Source organism: Heloderma suspectum, chromosome 3, assembly GCF_057233095.1.
Source record: "Heloderma suspectum isolate Gila_16-S chromosome 3, 16-S_ref, whole genome shotgun sequence".
NCBI lineage: Eukaryota > Metazoa > Chordata > Lepidosauria > Squamata > Helodermatidae > Heloderma > Heloderma suspectum.
In genome coordinates, this window is record NC_139460.1 from 241,044,911 (window position 1) to 241,063,965 (window position 19,055).

Sequence of the window (19,055 nt, forward strand, 5' to 3'; positions counted from 1 at the left end):
TGCTGCTTATTGCTAACATGTATGGTATAAAACCCATTGTACCTCATGGCTTGTGGTTCAGAGAAGCTGTCTGATCCAACCACTGAGTATGCCTGTGTGCTGTAAGTTACCCAATAAAGTCTCCTTGTAAGTAAACCTGTGAATCTGATTCATCACTATCTTGGCACCTCTAACCTAAAAGTTCAACGCCCACAGCCGGGGCAACACACCTTCACACACTTCATGTGTTCACTGAATAAATGGGGCAGCTGTCTGAATATTCCTTAAGGGCAATCAGCCTGGCGAGGCAGAAAGACCACGGAAATGGAGAAGTCAGTTTGCTCCAGAGAAATGTCATGACTGCACAGAGGTCTGTAGCAACCTGCACTGGCACAGACATCAGCAGCAAGCACTGAAAATACCCACCGACAGAACGGACTTAGCTGGGCAGCATTAAAATGATAAAGGCACATTTACTACTCAAAACGCAAGCTGATGCTTAAGCATCCATCAAGTTTGCAGCTCACCTTGCAGCCCGCAGAATAATAGCTACAGACATTGGTCGTGCAAATGCTACTTCTCATGACCTGCACGCACCTGGGGGGGAAAAAGCAAGCTATAAATGAGATTCTGTGGGGAGTGAGGGGTCGCATAAAAAGAGAAGCACAAGAATCAACTGACTGCTCAAGCAAAGCTACTTCCATAGAACAACTGTGACACCTGGGACTGAACTCTACCCCCTCCTCCCTCTCTCTCTCTCTCTCTCTCTCTCACACACACACACACACATACACGCACACGCACACAGCCCAGCTGAATCTGCAGCATTCCCCACCACAAACATCACTGACAGAAGAACGTTAAAAACAATTGGCCTCTTATATCCCCCACGCTATTTAATTACATGGTTTGCAAGACCCTTTGGGAAGGGGACTTGGCATTTGGGGGGAGGGGAAACCCTGCTCTAAGCCCTCCTGTAGGTCAGACTAGATGTCTGACCTACAGGAGTAGTCAGACATCTAGATGTCTGACCTACAGGAGTAGTCAGTAAGGCTTTAGCGTAGTCAATGAAGCAGAAATAGACGTTTTTCTGGAATTCTCTTGCTTTCTCCATGATCCAGCGAATGTTGGTGATTTGATCTCTAGTTCCTCTGCCTCTTCGAAACCCAGCTTGTACTTCCGGTAGTTCTCGGTTCACATGCTGCTGAAGCCTAGCTTGTAGGATTTTGAGCATAACCTTGCTGGCATGTGAAATGAGCGCAATTGTATGGTAGTTTGAACACTCTTTGGCATTGCCCTTCTTTGGAATTGGAATGTAAACTGACCTTTTCCAGTCTTGTGACCATTGTTGAGTGTTCCAAATTTGTTGGCATACTGAGTGCAGCACTAACAGCATCATCTTTTAGGATCTTAAATAGCTCAGCTGGAATACTGTCATCTCCGCTAGCTTTGTTGTTAGTAATGCTTCCTAAGGCCCACTTGACTTCACTCTCGAGGATGTCCAGCTCAAGTTCAGTGACCGCACTATCATGGCTATCAGGGACATTCAGATCTTTCCTGTATAGTTCTTCTGTGTATTCTTTCCACCTCTTCTTAATCTCATCTGCTTCTGTTAGGTCCCTGCCTTCTTTGTCCTTTATCATGCCTGTCTTTGCACAAAACATTCCCTTGAGATCTCCAATTTTCTTGAAGAGATCTCTAGTCTTTCCCTTTCTATTGTTTTCCTCGACTTCTTTGCATTGTTCATTTAAGAAGGCCTTCTTGTCTCTCCTTGCTATTCTCTGGAAATCTGCATTCAGTTGGGTATAGCTTCCCCTTTCTCCCTTGCTTTTCGCTTCCCTTCTTTCCTCAGCTACTTGTAAAGCCTCATCAGATGGCCACTTGGATTTCTTGCATTTCTTTTTCTTTGGGATGGATTGAGTTGCTGCCTCCTGAACAATGTTACGGACCTCCATCCATAGTTCCTTAGGCACTCTATCAGGTCTAATCCCTGAAATCTATTCCTCACCTCCACTGTATATTCATAACGGATATGATTTAGGTCATACCTGAATGGTTTAGTGGTTTTCCCTACGTTCTTCAATTTAAGCCGAATTTTTGCAATAAGAAGCTCATGATCTGAGCCACAGTCAGCTCCAGGTCTTGTTTTTACTGACTGTATAGAGCTTCTCCATCTTTGGCTGCAAAGGACATAATCAATCTGGTTTCGATATTGACCATCTGGTGAAGTCCATGTGTAAAGTCGCCTCTTGTGCTATTGGAAAAGAGTGTTTGCTATGATCAGCGTGTTCTCTTGGCAAAACTCTATTAGCCTTTGTCCTGCTTCATTTTGTACACCAAGGCCATGCTTGCCTGTTATCCCGGTGATTTCTTGACTTCCTACTTTAGCATTCCAATCCCCTATGATGAAGAGGACATCTTTTTTTGGTGTTAGTTCTAGAAGGTGTTGTAGGTCTTCATAGAACCGATCAACCTCAGCTTCTTCAGCATCAGTGGTTGGGGCAGACTTGAATTACTGTGATATTGAATGGTTTGCCTTGGATGCGTACTGAGATCATTCTATCATTTTTGAGATTGTACCCCAGTACTGCTTTTCCCACCCTTTTGTTGACTATGAGTGCTACTCCATTTCTTCTAAGGGATTCTTGCCCACAGTAGTAGATATAATGGTCACCTGAATTAAATTTGCCCATGCTTGTCCATTTTAGTTCGCTGATTCGCAAGATGTCGATGTTCAATCTTGCCATCTCATGTTTGACCACCTCCAGCTTACCTTGATTCATTGATCTGACATTCCATGTTCCTAAACAATATTGTTCTTTACAGCATCGGACTTTCTTTTCACCACCAGACACATCCACAGCTGAGTGTCCTTTCGGCTTTGGCCCAGCCGCTTCACTCTTTCTGGCGCCACTTGGAAATTCCCTCTGCTCTTCCCCAGTAATATATTGGACACCTTCCGACCTGAGGGACTCATCTTCTGGCGTCATATCTTTTAGCCTTGTGATACGTTCCATGGGGCTTTCTTGGCAAGAATACTGGAGTGGGTTGCCATTTCCTTCTCCAGTGGACCACATTTTGTCAGAACTCTCCACCATGACCTGTCCGACTTGGGTGGCCCTGCACGGCATAGCTTATGGCTTCACTGAGTTATGCAAGCCCCTTCGCCACAGCAAGGCAGTGATCCAAACTATGCTCAGGATCTTCTGTGTTTGTGTTTTTAAAGTTAATAGTGGGGGAAGGGGACAGATAGGAACACAGCACTGGGGAGGTGGGTAACCATTCCTCCATGCAATTTTCCCAATTAAAACCACCCCCTGAAGCTATTTGCCCCAGGGGGAGGGGAATTTTTCCCCCAAGGTATGTATCAGCTTCAGAGGGGCACACACAAGCCGCACTGAAGCTGATTTCCATCTCCCCCTTTAAATTTTGTTTTAAGTGAGAGGATCCAGTGACAGATCTCCCAACATCTCACCTACTTTGGCCTTAAACTGTCACCAGGCACTTTGCTCACACACTTTCAAGTCCTTCCTTGCAGACTTAAAGACCTGGTTCGCACATAACAAGAAGCCACCATGGGTGAATTTCCCTACTGGGCTTCTTGTTGCAGCGCTGGCGGCCATTCTGAAAATTCAAGCCACAGCAGGGACATGCTTCAGCTTGTCATTATGTGTGAACCCAGCTACAGTGGGTTGTTGAGGTGGTTAACAAGCCACCCAGAACCCATGGCCTGTTTTAAGGCTGCGGGTGGCCTGTTAATCACCCCAACAACCCACGCTGGTCAGGTTCGCATGTAACAACAAGCTGCAGCACAGCCCCGCTGCAGCTTGAAGGTACCTCAGTGAGAAGCCCTGCAAGGAATTTCACCTATGGTGGCTTCTCGTTATGTGCACACCAGTTAGCGACTTCAGAGTCAGAGACGGACTTCAGAGACAGAGACAGAGAGATGGATGAACTTCTCAGGATACTGATTTCTGCACCCAGCACCTTTTTCTCTGGCTATGCAGTATGATCACAGAAATGAAATATATGCAGCCCCAATTGTTCCCCAACTGTTCCCCACAACACCCTTCACAATTCCAAGAATTTGGAATTCGCCTTGCCCAATCCCTGGGGAAAAAAAGAATTTGTGTTTCAAATTTTAAAATAAACAATGTAATTTCCTACACTGGACAATTGTGTAACTTTGTGTTGGGTAAAAAAAGTAAAAATGAAGGCACGTCAAAAGTGTAGTCAGACAAAAAACCCTGCTTGTATAATTGTAAAAGTTTAAAATTCTAGAACTTGCACACTAATCTATGCTCAAATTATGTTGATGCTTCTCTAGATATATGAAGGAGAAATGCTCCTGTGTCTTTAAAAATATGTTTACTTCATCAGCTGCTGAGATAAAATTAACTTTGCCAAGATTAGTGTGTCAACCACAGTCAGAACTCTTTTTGTTTTGTTTAAAGGCAGTTTTAAAAATATAGGAGACTATTCCAGTAAAATAACAGCCCAGATGACTCATTCCACGTCTCTTGGCAGGCTAAGGGTGTCAACTGGTGCTTCTGATGGGTGACAGAAGGACATATTTCTACCATTCTCTCACTATAATAATGCCTAACTCAGGAGAGTTGTGCCAGGAGACATAGAACATTCTGCCAATAAGAAATAATATAAGGTTGACCTAGAATTTGGGCTACAGGAAGGTGCAAAGAATCATTACATCACCAGGATGGGTCATAATGCTAAGCACTCCGGCTCTACACATTTGCCTTTGGTCTACACTACTAGCTACTGCTTTACTGTTTAACTCAAGAGGGCAACACTTCTCTAAGTGACTGTAATCAATACATAGGCTGCTGCTCATACTGTTGGACACATGTGTGTATTTTTAAACAAGACTTCCAGATACACAACATTTTGGCTGACAAAAGCTGGCATTCCACAGAACTAGGTCAGAATATGGAAGAAATGCCAGTGCTTCGTACCATTCCACAGCCCAGTCTCCACATCTAAAGCCAATTACACAATGGTATTCCAATGTCCTACTTACTTCTGGAAAAGGCCAGGGAACTGTAATACAGCTGCAGTAGCCAGGATTCCCAGAACATCTTCTTCATTCACTTCTAGTTCAGAGTTATATAGGTTCTTGAGTGCAATAGCAAAAGCTTCACATCAACAGCACATGCAAAGAAATACATAAATAAATATAGCACTACAAGGCTTAAAAATGAAATGCTCGTGAGGCCTACTGTGTTGGACGATGGTTCCCTCTGTTCTTGATCAGAATTTTCCCACAGTAAAAGGATAGTTCTGTAGCATGAACTAGTACTGTCTGTCCATTTGCTGCTGTTTCTCTCTCCCTGCCCCTTTCATAACAAACAGCTGTTCATTCTGTAGAATTGTGAATAGCGGATTAATACGAAAATGCCATTCTCTCTCACCACACGCTTTCTCCTTCACAGGGTTGGTCCAAGACATTTTGCTGCTTGAGGCAAAGGACAAGATGGCTCCCCTCCCCGATTCCACATGGAGAAGCTGACTGGACTGCCAGTTGAATATTATTTAATACTAGTGATGGAATAACATCCCCCACCACACCTGGGGGCAGCAGGCCAGTTAAAGGGATCAGGACAGGTAGTGTGGCACACACAGCTCTGTCCTCCAACAGAAAAGACCGCCTAAAGGCTTAGGAGGAACGGCCAGGACGTTTTCACTGCTGTCCCCCTGGCATATGCTGCCTGAGGCAGTTGCCTCACTCTGTCTAATGGTAGGGCTGGCCCTGCTCCTCCAAAGGAAGCAGACCCTGCAAAGGCTGTTCTGAACTTCCAATGCCTTGGGAGCACAAAATACTACAGTCTTGGGAAGCACAGAATACCAATAGGAGACTGGGAGTAATACAGTCCCATTTCCACCCAGAGAAGAGTGTCCCCCGACTGGTTTAATTCATTCACAAATTTCCTCAATATCTAGGCCCTAGAGCAGGGTGTGGAGCCTGTGGCCCTCCAGATGTTGTTGGAATCCAACTCCCATCAGTCCCATCCAGACAGGGATGGGAATGGTAGTCCAACAACATCTGAAAGGCCGCAGCTACCCTTCCCATGTCCAATAGGAAGACAGTGCAGGTACCCTAACAAGAGACCTCACCATATCGAGTGACATCTGGATCATTAATCTCCAAGACAATTGTGACTTTAGGAGGTCTTTGCTTCTGTTTGCAGCAACCTTTATCTTTCCAGCCAGCTAACAGACACTGTTTATAACATCTGATTTCTGCCAAACACATTGGGAACACAAGAAGATTGTTTTGGGACTTATGACCGTAGAGACACAATAAACAATGCATAACCATAAAATACATGTTTAACTACTACTGGCAGTTTTAATAGAGATGGGGCATTCTGAGAATAAAATAGTACCTGTCAGAAGAAGGCTTTCAGTTTTTTTGAGGCACCTACCATGCTCTTGCCAGAAGCCCTAGAATGAATCTGTGCCCAGACATTCGGGGGGGGGGGATCAGTGGGAAACGGCAGCCACTAAGAGCTCCAACACTGCCTCACTCCTCTCCAAAAAAGTGCTGACCCAAATTTTAAGGATTAATTGTTGCCCTTCCCCACAAATTGAAGCAGAATGTAGCCACGAACTTCTGGCTTACTACTACTACTACTAGGCTAGAGCTATACTACTGCTCTACAGTGGTACTGAAGTGCACTGATAAGCGTTGGGGCACATGACACATTCGATATACCACTTTTGTAGTGTTATTTCCTGCTTTTTATTCCACATTATCCAATATACCGCAACAAATGTCATCGTGTGTCACTGTCAGGATTCCCCTTTTGTCCTGCTGAGAACTCCAATAGCCAAATCAACACTCAGACAAGAGGCTGCATTTCCAAGGCTTTAATTCCATTGATCCTAATGGGGCATACAGATGCAAATTGCTAGAGACTCACAGACTACAACGGAAAAGCCTTCAAGGAGTTCAAAGGGGAGCTATGAAAGTTAGTCTCCGTTTGGGAAAAAGGCGGCAAACTCTCTTAACTTAATGGGTGGGAGGGGAAGCTCTCCCCCTCTCCCGGGACACCTATAGGCGCAGCTGTTGACACCAAGCCAATCGGGCAGAGCGCCTAAGCTCAGCCCCTGCGATTTCCCGCTTGTGCCTGCATCTGTGCCTTGCGTCTAAGAGTTCAGGTTGTCCTTCCCTTGCCTCCCCCTGTTCGCTGTCACTCACAGGGATGTGTGAAGGGAGGGCCTCTCCATCCAGCTGTGCCTCTGAAGCCTGGGAAAGTTCCTCCCCCACGTGTTGCAGCTCCTCCTCTGAATCTGAACTGCTCTGACACTCTATATGCTCAGAGGTAACCCTGACAGTCCTACAAGGTATAAATGCACTAGAGGGATATAGTGTTACCACTATGGGATCATAATAATATGACACAAGGTGTATATCTGCCCCTAGTAAGTATTACTACTAGTACTGGGTTATACGACTAGTAGTACTACTGGGTTATACTACTAGTGGTAGTGGGTACTAAGTACTATTATTAGTAGTGGATTGTAAGCCATCTTGTGAATCCACTAGACTGAAATATGTGACACTGGATTAACATATGTGACATTAATGTTTTCAGCAAATACATAAACAAACAAACAAACAAACATATTGGAATTTCTTCCAATACCTTTTTCATCCTTGGGGTTGCTTTCTGTAATATGTAAGGCACTATCCTGTACAGCTGTAGCAAGAAGCTGTGAGAGGACCTGGGATTTAAATAAGTACATACGATGAAGTTCCCACTGGAACCCCAAGCAGTCCAATATTACATCTGAAGAGAGAAAGAGACAGACAGACAGACAGAAGACAATTAGAAGCTGGAGCTATTTTAGAGATGATAGGCAGCCCAGCAGCCTGCATGTCTCAAGTAGCCCTACCCACCTGGATCCATGCCTTCTGTGATCTTCTGTGTGTAAGAAAAAAGCATCTCATGTGGGGGTCCTTCGTGGGAGAAAATCCTCAATGAAGAAAGAGAGAGAAGGAACTAACATCGAAATATATCTAGAATCATTCTGCTTCAATGCATATAAAACAGCTACATCTGTGATTACAAAATGCTGGTTACACAACACATTCTAAATTAAGCAGAATAATATAGCATAAGGTTCCCCCCCCCAAAAAAACAAGGACTGTAAATTGAAATGCACTGAGCATATAGCATACTACAATATACTTGCTATTTTTGAGCATCAGTTTGAACTTCACCTCTTTGTTTTGTTTTTCAAGAATATTTGGATATCCATGATTAATTCCATACAGTAGTATGGCTATTCATTCTAAATGTGCAGCACCCAACCAAGAAGTGGAGAAAGGACAGGACAAAACAGATAAAGTAATTGGAATAATGTGTGCTGTCCCCCTAACAAATACCAAGTGATTTAACCTGAGACTTTTTGTTAGTTTTTGTTTCAAATGCAATTTGTTGAAAATGCAAGTTAGGATCAGCCTGGAGTAGACAAAGACTAAAATGTATTCTGGCTGCTAGGACTGGAGGGGCAATTTCACTGAATTTCTCCAGCAGGAGGAAAAGTTCTCCAACAATTTCTCATAGGTAGGGTTCACCATCGGCAAATGTACAGCTTCTTGCTTGCTTGCTTCCTAAGGGATTTTTTGCACAGCCGATGCAAGTGGTGACAGCATCCATTGAATTGGCAGCTGGCTCCCATTTTGCATTCTCCACAATACCCCATACGTGGCAGCATTCCAGGGCACTGTGGTAGGAGTGGTGGTGGAGGGAATGCGGCCACCACGAATGATAATGGAGAAGAAAATTTGGAGAAAAGTCTGCAAAGTGGCCTTTTATTTTGGGGAGGGGGGAAGAAAAGAAAAATCTCAGGACTTTTCTAAGAAAAATGTCATCTGAAAATTTTTGGCTCAGCTCTAGTTGCGTTTCTTCAGCATTCAGCACCTTCCCCAGGGTCTTCCAAAAGTTAAATTTCTGAGGGGTGATTGTGGATATATCTTGTCTAATGCAGGTGCTGATAAGACCACTCCTTCCTTGCAAGGCTTGTAGTAGGTGTAGGTTTGTGTCCAGCTCCAAGGAAGAGGTGGAGCTAGTGCTGTGCCAAAATCTGACATCCTATTTCCTGAAAGTTTTTTCCCCGTGGAAGAGGCCTCCATTTTTCTGCCTCATTGTCAGGGCATTTTATAAGTTATTTTGAATGTCTTTTGCATCTGTCTTTTGCCAGATATCCATCTCCTCCTTCATGCTCCAATGCATATATTGGTTAGCAGAGAGGGAGAGATTTTTCTCCCTCTCTCAAAATACTAGAACCCGGGGTCATCCTATGAAATGATTGGTGGGAGATTCAGGACAGATAACGGAAGTACTTCTTCACACAGTGTAGTTAAACTATGGAATTTGCTACCACAGGATGTAGTGATGGCCACCAATTTGGATGGCTTTAAAAGGGGATTGGAGAAATTCATGGAGGAAAAGGCTATCAATGGCTAATAGTCCTGATGGCTATGTGCTACCTCCAGTACCAGAGGCAGTGAACCTATGTACACCAATTGCTGGGAAACATGGGTGGAAGAGTGCTGTTGCACTCATGCTCTGCTTGTGGGTTCCCGGTCAACAGCTGGTTGGCCACTGTGTGAACAGAATGCTGGACTGTATGGTCTCTTGGTCTAATCCAGCATGGCTCTTATGTTCTTAGATATCACAAAAATGCCACTGACTCTCCAGTGCTCCCTAACCCAATAGGAAATGAAATCAGTGCTGCCTCTTGACATTATTATCCCCTGGGGATGTGGGGAGTATATAGCAATATGATCATTGCAGACATGAGTTGATTCCTGAAAGCAATTTCCATGACCAGATTGTGAAGGTCTGAGGCCTAAAGAGGCGAGGCCTGGGGGTTTTTTTGGGAGGGGGTAACCCTGAGAAGAGTAGTTGTATTTCCCTGGTTGGTTTCATCTTCCTGAGTTAGGTTTTATTTCTCCAGATTTGAAACAGTACTTTCAGTTTTGAGGATGAAGGGGATAAAAAAGAGAGGGAGAGCATGTGAGAGACGAGAGAGAGAGGCTGACCAGAGCCTAAAGACAGAGCAGGAAGAAGCAGCCTGGAGAAGTCTACATGCAGCTAGGGTAGAGGAACTTGCGTTTTTGCAACGTTTATTCTCTCTTAATGCCTTTTGTATCACTTAGCTCTATTCTGTAAATACCTTTAATTGTAATTTGCTTGCTTTAATTTACCAGTAAACTCTTGTGGTTAACACCCAAGTGTCTGAAGTTCTAATCACCCCATGTCTACAGCCTAAACCCCACGTTATTGGGAAGAGGAAGTTTAAAAGAAGGAAGGTGGGACTCTTAAGGAGGCAAGAGATCCTTAAGGAGTTGCTCAGGGGGTCCAAGTCATAAGGGGAACCCTGACACAGGCGCATGTACAAAAACATAAGAGTAAAAGATTCTCCATGAAAATAATGTATATGATACAAGAATGAAAACTAAACCCTAACAGGTGAATATGCTTAGCACAAACATGGAAAGAGACTTCTACATGTCATCCTGCAACTCCAGAAAAGTTCTTTGTGTAAAGGCACAGTGAGTTTGATTCTCACTTCCACCCAATTTTGCCCCCTTCTCCTCTTCCCTACAACCAAACCACTTTTTAACTATGGGGCTACATGAAGAAACATGGGTCTACAAGACACAACTAAAAAACAGAACAGCCTGACAGTGTAGCAGACGAGGTGAGTGCTTATGACAAATTAAACTGCGGATCCTAGGAAATATGTGTCTTCAGAAAAGAATACTCTGCACATTTCAAGTAATGTACTTTCTGCTTTGTATGCAGGAAGTCCCAGGTCTAGTCCCTGCTACAAAGACAATTATAATTTCAGACTGAAATTGGTCAATGGTCTCATACATAATCAGTTCATATTCAGAAGATATAAACACCATGATATATTTGGGGATATCTTATACGGGTGTCATGATACAGGGCCTGTTTGCATGACAAGGCCAGTTCATTGTGGGTTATTTAATCCATGATGTGCTCTGGTGTGTGCCAGGAGCATGTGGCCGCCATTTTGAATACATAACCCCCAATCGAGGGTTGCACTGTGCTACTACTAATCGAGGCTTATGAGAGGGTTGTTTAACCCTTGTATAACCCACAATGGCCAGCTTCGCATGACACAGCGCAACCCCTGACTGGCGGTTGCATATTCAAAATGGCGGCCGCACACACCCAGCACATATTGAAGCTTATCGTAGGTTAAATAATACATGATGACCCGACTGTGTTATGTGAACCAGTTCATTCTATCAGTAGAGCCCATATTGCCAAAAGTAAAGCAGCCATACTATTTGGCTTCTTTAATTTGATTTGTTACCTTCTGCACCACAAAGAATTCTGAATTTTTTTTGTTTGGGGGATATACAATCAACAACAGTAAGGAACATTTCCATTTTAAAGCGATTTGCAGAATGTTCATCTATGAGGGATGTCTGGCTGTTACCTAGGTCTGGTTTTTTGTTTTAGTTTTATGGTTGAAAAAGCATGCACGTTAGATTCTTTCCGAAATCCTGCATTTGCCTTCCAGGCCGCTTGTTCTTCATTCAGGGACACGGGCGTGTCAGCTGGAGGGATAGAAAACACACACAGGTGCATGCAATATTTTCCCCTATAGTAAATAAATACCAAATGCTGTCTACTGTAAAAAATGTTTTTTTAAAGCAAAGTGATTGCTTGATATGTTTCAAGTTAAAAAAAATCTGTCATTAGGCTACCAAAAATATGATTATTTGACATTTTCAACATTACTTATGGAAGAGATCCTAGATGAATCTGATAGGTAAGTATATGCAAACTAGAACAATGCAGGAAATAATACATATGTGAGGATTTCCTTGTGTTTAAAGTTCAGGCATAATTAAGTGTGAACTGCATGGGCTTCAATTATGAATTCTGTTCTTCATGTGGAATGGGACTATTGTGATTGAGCAGGGACAGATTCCAGAGAAAGATACTTGGCAGCTTTAAATGAAGAAAATCATAGACCTTGGGAGTAGGCTAGAAAAGGACATACATTTATTTTCATCCATTATTTTTCAGACTTCTCCAATATTCAGCCCAGTCCTATGGATGTTCTCCCAGAAGTAAGGCTCATTTAGTTCAATGGGACTTATTAAGAAAGTGTGCATAGGAACACAGCTTTAGCAAATAGTTTTACATGATATCTTTTTTTCTGTCAAACCCCTTCCCCTTCTTACAATGTTTGTTAACATCAATCATAAATATAGGTTGCTTGTTCTCCAGATAGTACAGATTGTGGCAAAGTTAATACATTCAGAATGCTGTCAGTGGTGGTGATGGTATCATCTTCCTGTTCACTTGAGCCTTTGATCTTTTTCTGGCTATCTTTTATTTACTTTTAACATGACCTGTGTTTTATCTATAATGCTAAGTCGGCCCTCCCCTCCCCACTGCCTGTCACCCTTTTGTATTTGCTCTGGAAATAATGCAACTGTATTAATCTGTTGAAAGTCCAAAAATAAATTGGAGTCTGGATTATGGTCTGAATGGATCAGCCCCCAGGTTCTGCCACAGTATGTCCTGGAGCCCACCCTGCCTGCTCTTTATTTCATGCAACTTACCATAGGTGGTGGGGGGGTATGGTGGAAATGCCACCACAGCTACCAAAGCCCTGGATGTGGCAGTGATTGCTGTGGTGCATCCTCACCACAATATCGAATAACTTATGTATACATACAGTGTGTGTGTGTGTGTGTGTGCGCAAGTGCGCGTTCATTCATTCATTCATTCATTATGCCTGAGAGTAGAGGAAAGCTTTAACCTGGCACCAGAAAGATGACAATATTGGCACCAGGTGGACCTCACTGGGGAGTCTACAATCGGGGGGCCACCACCAAGAAGGCCCTTTCCCTAGTTGCTATCTTTTGGATCTCCCTCAGAGGATGCACTTGGAGAGGGGCCTCAGATGACAATCATGGTTTACAGGTAGGCTCATCCTGAGAGAGACACTCTGTCAGGTATTGTGGTCTCTAGTTGCAGAAGGCTTTATAGATCAATTTATGTCTGTAAATTTCTTGCTTAATTTACAGACAAAGCAAAAGAGGTGGACAACCTGTTCCTGGATTGCATTACTGTGCGTACGTGTGTGATGGTGGAATACTTTCACAATGAGAACAGAGGGATCCCTATACATACAAAACTATTGTATCGGCAAGCTGGCTAGGCTAGAACACTTCCCCTGATGTCTAATTTTATACATGATGCAGGGAGTTATATATTTATATGGAGGAACATTTGAGCAGGTGATTCCTCCACTTGCCATCTGAAGTGGTGCAATCCAGGAACAGTTTTAATGTTCATATACTTTTTGTGTGAAGTAGAAATCTATGTAGATCAGATAGGCATATACTGTATATGTATATATGTACGAGTGTGTGTGTGTGTGTGTGTGTGTGAATGAAAGAGAGAGAGAGAGAGAGATTATTAATGGACTAACAAACTATTCTTCTCAGTTTTCACACACATGTACATAATGTTATTTTCCAGATGCACAGTTGCTCTCTAGTGGAATAGTTTTGAATGGCTGATTACTCCGATCAGGCCATTTCAGTGATCAATATTACAGTTTAGTAGATTAGAATCTCAGTTCCAGAGATTGACACACTGTGGAATTATCTTTACTTAATCACCTTTTGGCAATGGTGCAAATGTTGTGAGCCTTACCATGAAGTTCCAAAGCTTACACAGTCACCCAACAGAAGCTTCAAGAGAAGCCTTCCATTTAAAAAGGTACTCAGTGCTTTTAATCATCATCATACCTGACATTATTCTTATCAGGGTCTCATTGAGACCAACTCCATTGGCCTTATCAGCTTGTGAAATTCCTAGTAGATCGCATTCTGGGGTGAACTGAAATTGCCAGCGATTGGTGAGCCCAGCTTGCTTGCGGAAGAAGCGTGGTTTCAAAGGTACTGGAATCTTAAAACAAACACATGAGATGAATAATTTCCTTCCAGGAAGCTATGATGTTTATACTGAAAATATCAACTTTACAGGAGAAGAGAGCCCAGGTTTCAGAAGCAACATGCTACTGAATACCAGTTGCTGGGGAACAACTGTAGGAGAGGGATGTCTCCTCCGTGCCCTGTTTGTGGGCTTCCAAGAAAGATCTGGCTGGCTTTTGTGGGAACCTGGATGATGGGTCCTTCCAGATTATTTATCCTACAACCCCTATCAGCCCCAGCCGGTATGGCCAATGGTGAAGACAATGGGAGTTGCAGGCCAAAGCATCCAGAGGGAGACAGGTTGGGGAAAGCTGGATTAAATGGGCCTGTGGTCTGATCCAGCAGGACTCTTCTTATGTTGTTATGAGTCCCCTTCTCCCTGGACAAACTGCCCAAGGAGTTTGGAAAATAATCACCTTCAGCTGGGCTTGTCAGCATTTAATAAGGAGGAGGAGAAGATGATGGTGATGATCATGTCCTAGGTGGCCAACCCACACAATTGAAAAAAGTAACAGATGGAGTTGTTACCTGTGCTTCAGTAGCTGATCATGTTAAAAGTATGTCTTTCACCCAAAATTGTCATCAAAATACTACATACATAAAGCAACATTTGAAATGAATTTTGGAGACTTTCCTCAGGAGAAACATCTGAAGGATTTTGAGGGAAGCCAAACAAGTTTTAATGGGAGTAGCAAAATTTCCCCAAGGGATCTCAAGGAATTCCTATTGGCACATCTCTGCTTTTTAAAATTAAGATTCTATTGGACTATGCTTTGTTGTTGTTGTTTTTAAACATTAAATAGCAAAGATGGTCCACATAATAACCTGGTCCTGGCCACATAATAACTCACCCACCAACTCAACCTTCTTCCTCACCCAAGCCCATCTAATAAAAGAAAAAAGAGTAGGGCTGAGCCAAAAGTTCTCAACTGATGGGTGTGTGGGGAGGGAGGTGAAAACGGGACAGGGGAGGAGATACTGGGAGGCAAAAGGTCCCACAAGCCTGCCCCCAATTCACCCTTTTCTCTGCCTTTATTTCATTTCATTGTCCCCGTGGGAGTGGCGCTCCTGCAAGTCCCCATGGTCGGCAGCCACCATTTTTTTCTAATACATCTCAAATAGTTCACCATGTCGAGCAGCACCCACAATGCTGGATCTAAATCAGTCACTACATGGCTACTGCGTGACCATCTGAATTTGCTCTGTCCAATCCAAGTCTGGTTTAAAGTCAAAGAATTATATGAGCAGGAGAGCAGGGGCCTTGACATTGTCCATCCACAGTTAGCATCTGGACAACGGACCAACCAGGTGCACAGGTCCCCTCGACACTCTTCCCTGCTGTGGTGAGATGCTTTTTATTTCTATTTAAACAACATTTACTATTTCTGACTTTGCACCTGTACATATACATTTGCATATTCCACTGTTATGCAACTTGGTATGATTTCTTACCCTCTTTTTTGCTAATGGATTTCCTCTTTTTTGGTGATGAATTTCCTCTTTTGGGGTGTAGTGTAACTGGCTGCTGTAGGTGCTGGTGGGAGTGGAGTCTAAAATGGCAGGAGGCCTGTGTGCCAGGGAACTAAGAAGGCAACAATGTGGTGGTGGGAGGGATGAATTTTAAATATTGACTGCAAGTCTCTAGTATGACTATGATTATCTGCCATTTTTCCATTAGAGTTGTGAGTCCAGGTGCACAAATTTTGCAGCTTTCTAATACTAGGACCTGTGGATCTGTAGGAATAATGCAACTCAATCACCTATCCTGATAAGTTAAATCACAGTGCAATACTATGCATGTGTACTCAGAAGTAACTCTCATTAAATTCAATGAGACTTACTCCAAAGAAAGCATGGATAGGATTGCAGGGCCTCAGTAGCTTAAAGTGGGACCAAATATTTGATAAAGCAAGTCAGCTGTTTCATTCTGCTCTTGGTGTCTTGGTTATCTGGAGCTATCACACTTACCTTAGCTATCTGCTTCTCATTTGGTGAAAGTCCTCCCAGAGCTACAAAGGGAGCTGACAGCAGATAACTGGAGGTTGAAGAAACACCAACAATGTTACATATATCAAGGAAGACCACAAAGACAAAACTAAACACCTTCCTCTTCCAACAGGCATTTGATCTTTAATCCAATGATCTGATTATTAATTTTACTGATGGCTCTTTAATTACTATTTTTTATATTTTTAATGTTTTAATATTTTAATATTGCTTTGTGTTTATTGCTTCAGTTGTTACTGTATTGTTGTTTTGTTTTTTATTATTGTAAACCACCTTAAGGGCATCTGCCAGTTGGGCAGCATATACATTTGACAGACAGACTAACCATTCTTAACTTCACACATTATCCTCTTTTTCAAGGAGGAGTCCAATTCTTTCCTTCCATGTGCATAAAGAAACCCATCAAACATTAATTAAAATTTTGTGTCCTGTTCTTTTACCATCTCACAGTTTACCTTATTTGGAAGAGCTAGCTATAAGAAATGGATGCAAGCGGCATCCTCATAAGGGACGAGCTGAGCCCAGCAGAACAGCAGTGATGTCATATACACTGAGAACTCTCTGCTTCAGAATTCATACACTGAGTATTCCTTTGTAAAGGAATTCTTCCTTTACAAATACACTCCATCTCTTATGGAAGAATGCCTGGCAACATCTACAGATCTACAAAGCACTGAAGAAATTGCAGAGGTACCTTTATTAGGAGAGAAGTCTTTCCCTATAGGGCAGGGGCGGGCAACTTGTGGGCCTCCAGATATTGTTGGACTGCAGCTCCTATCATCCCTCACCATTGGCTATGTTGGCTAGGGCTGACGGGAGTTGCAACCCAACATTCATCTGGAGGACCACACGTTGCCCACCCTTGCCCTGTACCATTCACTTGCCCATTCCAAACACATATCTAAAAGCACTGGCCAATACTTACAGGTGTTCCTTATTATCTAAAGCAGTTGTTTCAGGAACAAAAGATGTTAAATGAAGTACATCCAGCGAACTCCGGCTTTTTGCGTGGAGACGCTTGTAGTGAGTCATGCTGCGAGGTGCTCAGAAATGGTCCACTGGCATATGGTTAATACTCAGCTGGAGACGATTAGGGGTTGCTGAAGGAAGCCTCACAAGCTCCTTCCCATTTCTCCTCCACTTCGGTCCTAGGGGGAAAAAATGACTTCAGCCCTCTACAGCAGCTACAAGCAGTGATGTTTGCATACACAGAGGTCACTATTACATCATCTTATTTTGACTATGGCATCACATTCACAATACAGCCTCTAGGGTACCTTCATTTCTGGATCAAAACTAGAAGGAAGTATCTACCAAGAAATGCCTTTCAGAAGCAAATGTGTATCAGAACACTGCTGGTTGCTAGTATGACAAGATGTAAGTTCTTTTGTTATCTGCCAAAAACAAAACAAAATTGAATCGTTATGCAGAGAGAACGAAAACATGTATTGGTAAAGGTGGCAGCATATGGATAAATCCTAAAATATTTAAGGCCCACACTCTAACTAAAGCAAGTCATACTTAAATCCCATTAAGATCAATGGAGTGTAAGTCAGTTGCTACTAACTTGTTGCATTGATTTCAATGGGACCTATGCAAGAACAAATTTACTTGGATTGCAGTTATTGTGAGCCCACCATTCAATACTGTAAGCCAGGAATGGGTAAATTGTAGCTCTCCAGATGTTTTAGCTATAACTCCTATGATCCCTCATCAATGGCTATGCTAGCTAGGGCTAATAGGAACTGTAGTCCAAAACATCTGGAGGGCCAGAAGTTGTCACCCCTATTGTGAACTGTTCTCTCAAGAGGGTTTAAAATGGAAGTCTGTGCAGTTTCTTATTCCAAATCAAATGTAAGAGAACATGAAGACCGTTGCATAGAACTTAAACCTGAGTAGCTAAAGCAGCCTTCCTCATCCTGGTGCCATCCAGATGTTGTGGACTATAACTCCCAGAGTTCCTGACCATTGGCCATGCTGGCTGGGGCTGATGGGAGTTGAAGTCCAAAACATCTGGAGAGCATCAGGCTGGGGAAGGGGCTGATCTGAAGTCATGCACAGCTGCTAGATAGAGTGCTGCTTCTGTGCGCGCGCGTGTGTGAGCGCGCAAGTGTATAACTAAATACATTAGCTAACAGTCTTTAGATATTTACCTGTTATTGCTCTGAAAATTGTTCCAAGGATACTGTTTATTTTCTGAATGAAGAAAATTATTGTTATTATACAGTGCTCTGTCTCTTCTCTTGTCGTACAAAGTTGCACCTGACTTGTTGCACTAGAATTTGGATCGGAAGTACATCCAATTAAAAGGAACGCAGAATGGGAGAACATCCGTATTTGGATGTACATTCACATGCGCATCTAAATGCACATCCAGTTGACATTTGCAGTTCCTGATCCCGGAAGTTAGTGGCCCAGGGAAGCCAACTTCTTCATGTGCATACCCTTATTTAGCTAGGGGCATCCATATTTACCATTCTGAATGATCAAAGAGCCTTATATTCAATCCCATGAGCCAGGCCATTTTTTCTGGTTTATTTGGACCAAAGGAATATAACTTGGTTCCCAGGCCGAGGCTGAGCTTTCAACCTGGAGCCGTCAAATTCAAGGTTCTAATATAAAAAGTGTAGCACGATGGATGCCTTTTGTGGCAGATTCACATACCCATGTACATCACTTAATATTTTATCACAGTGGTGGCTTATAACATGCCCAATTGCTCCTGAACATGTGAACTATTTTTAAGGTAAAGGATTATTAAAGCTGATTGCAAAAATCCACTGTAATATTATTATGGCATGTGCATTACTACAGTTGATTATTATTATTATTATTATTATTATTATGGCATGTGCATTACTACAGTTGATTATAGAGCACCTTGAGGATCATTTGAATGGAAGGTGGGAACTAAATTTCTAAATGAATAAATGGTTTGAAGAAATGCACTTGTGCTAATGTTTGTGAACTTAGTACGTCCGCTTGGCCCTTGCTATAGAATTCTGCAGGGTACCATCCCCCCACCCCCCATGTTTTTTAAAAA

At 42.8% G+C, this 19,055-nt stretch overlaps 1 protein-coding gene across 1 annotated transcript in view; it reads right to left on the bottom strand.

The window, feature by feature from the left end:
- The window catches only part of BTBD16 (BTB domain containing 16), a 57,505-nt gene extending 40,099 nt beyond the window's left edge, over positions 1-17,406 (bottom strand). Inside the window, exons 1-10 of the mRNA XM_084841953.1 lie at positions 17,290-17,406; positions 16,938-17,160; positions 15,974-16,040; positions 13,820-13,979; positions 11,485-11,605; positions 7,901-7,977; positions 7,647-7,790; positions 6,112-6,237; positions 5,018-5,132; positions 507-576 (exon numbers count right to left, since the gene is read on the bottom strand). Of these exons, the coding sequence (XP_084698079.1) occupies positions 507-576; positions 5,018-5,132; positions 6,112-6,237; positions 7,647-7,790; positions 7,901-7,977; positions 11,485-11,605; positions 13,820-13,979; positions 15,974-16,040; positions 16,938-17,044 (987 nt within the window). The 5' untranslated portion in view covers positions 17,045-17,160; positions 17,290-17,406. The remainder of the gene's footprint in view (positions 1-506; positions 577-5,017; positions 5,133-6,111; positions 6,238-7,646; positions 7,791-7,900; positions 7,978-11,484; positions 11,606-13,819; positions 13,980-15,973; positions 16,041-16,937; positions 17,161-17,289) is intronic.
- Between the last annotated feature and the right edge of the window lie 1,649 nt (positions 17,407-19,055).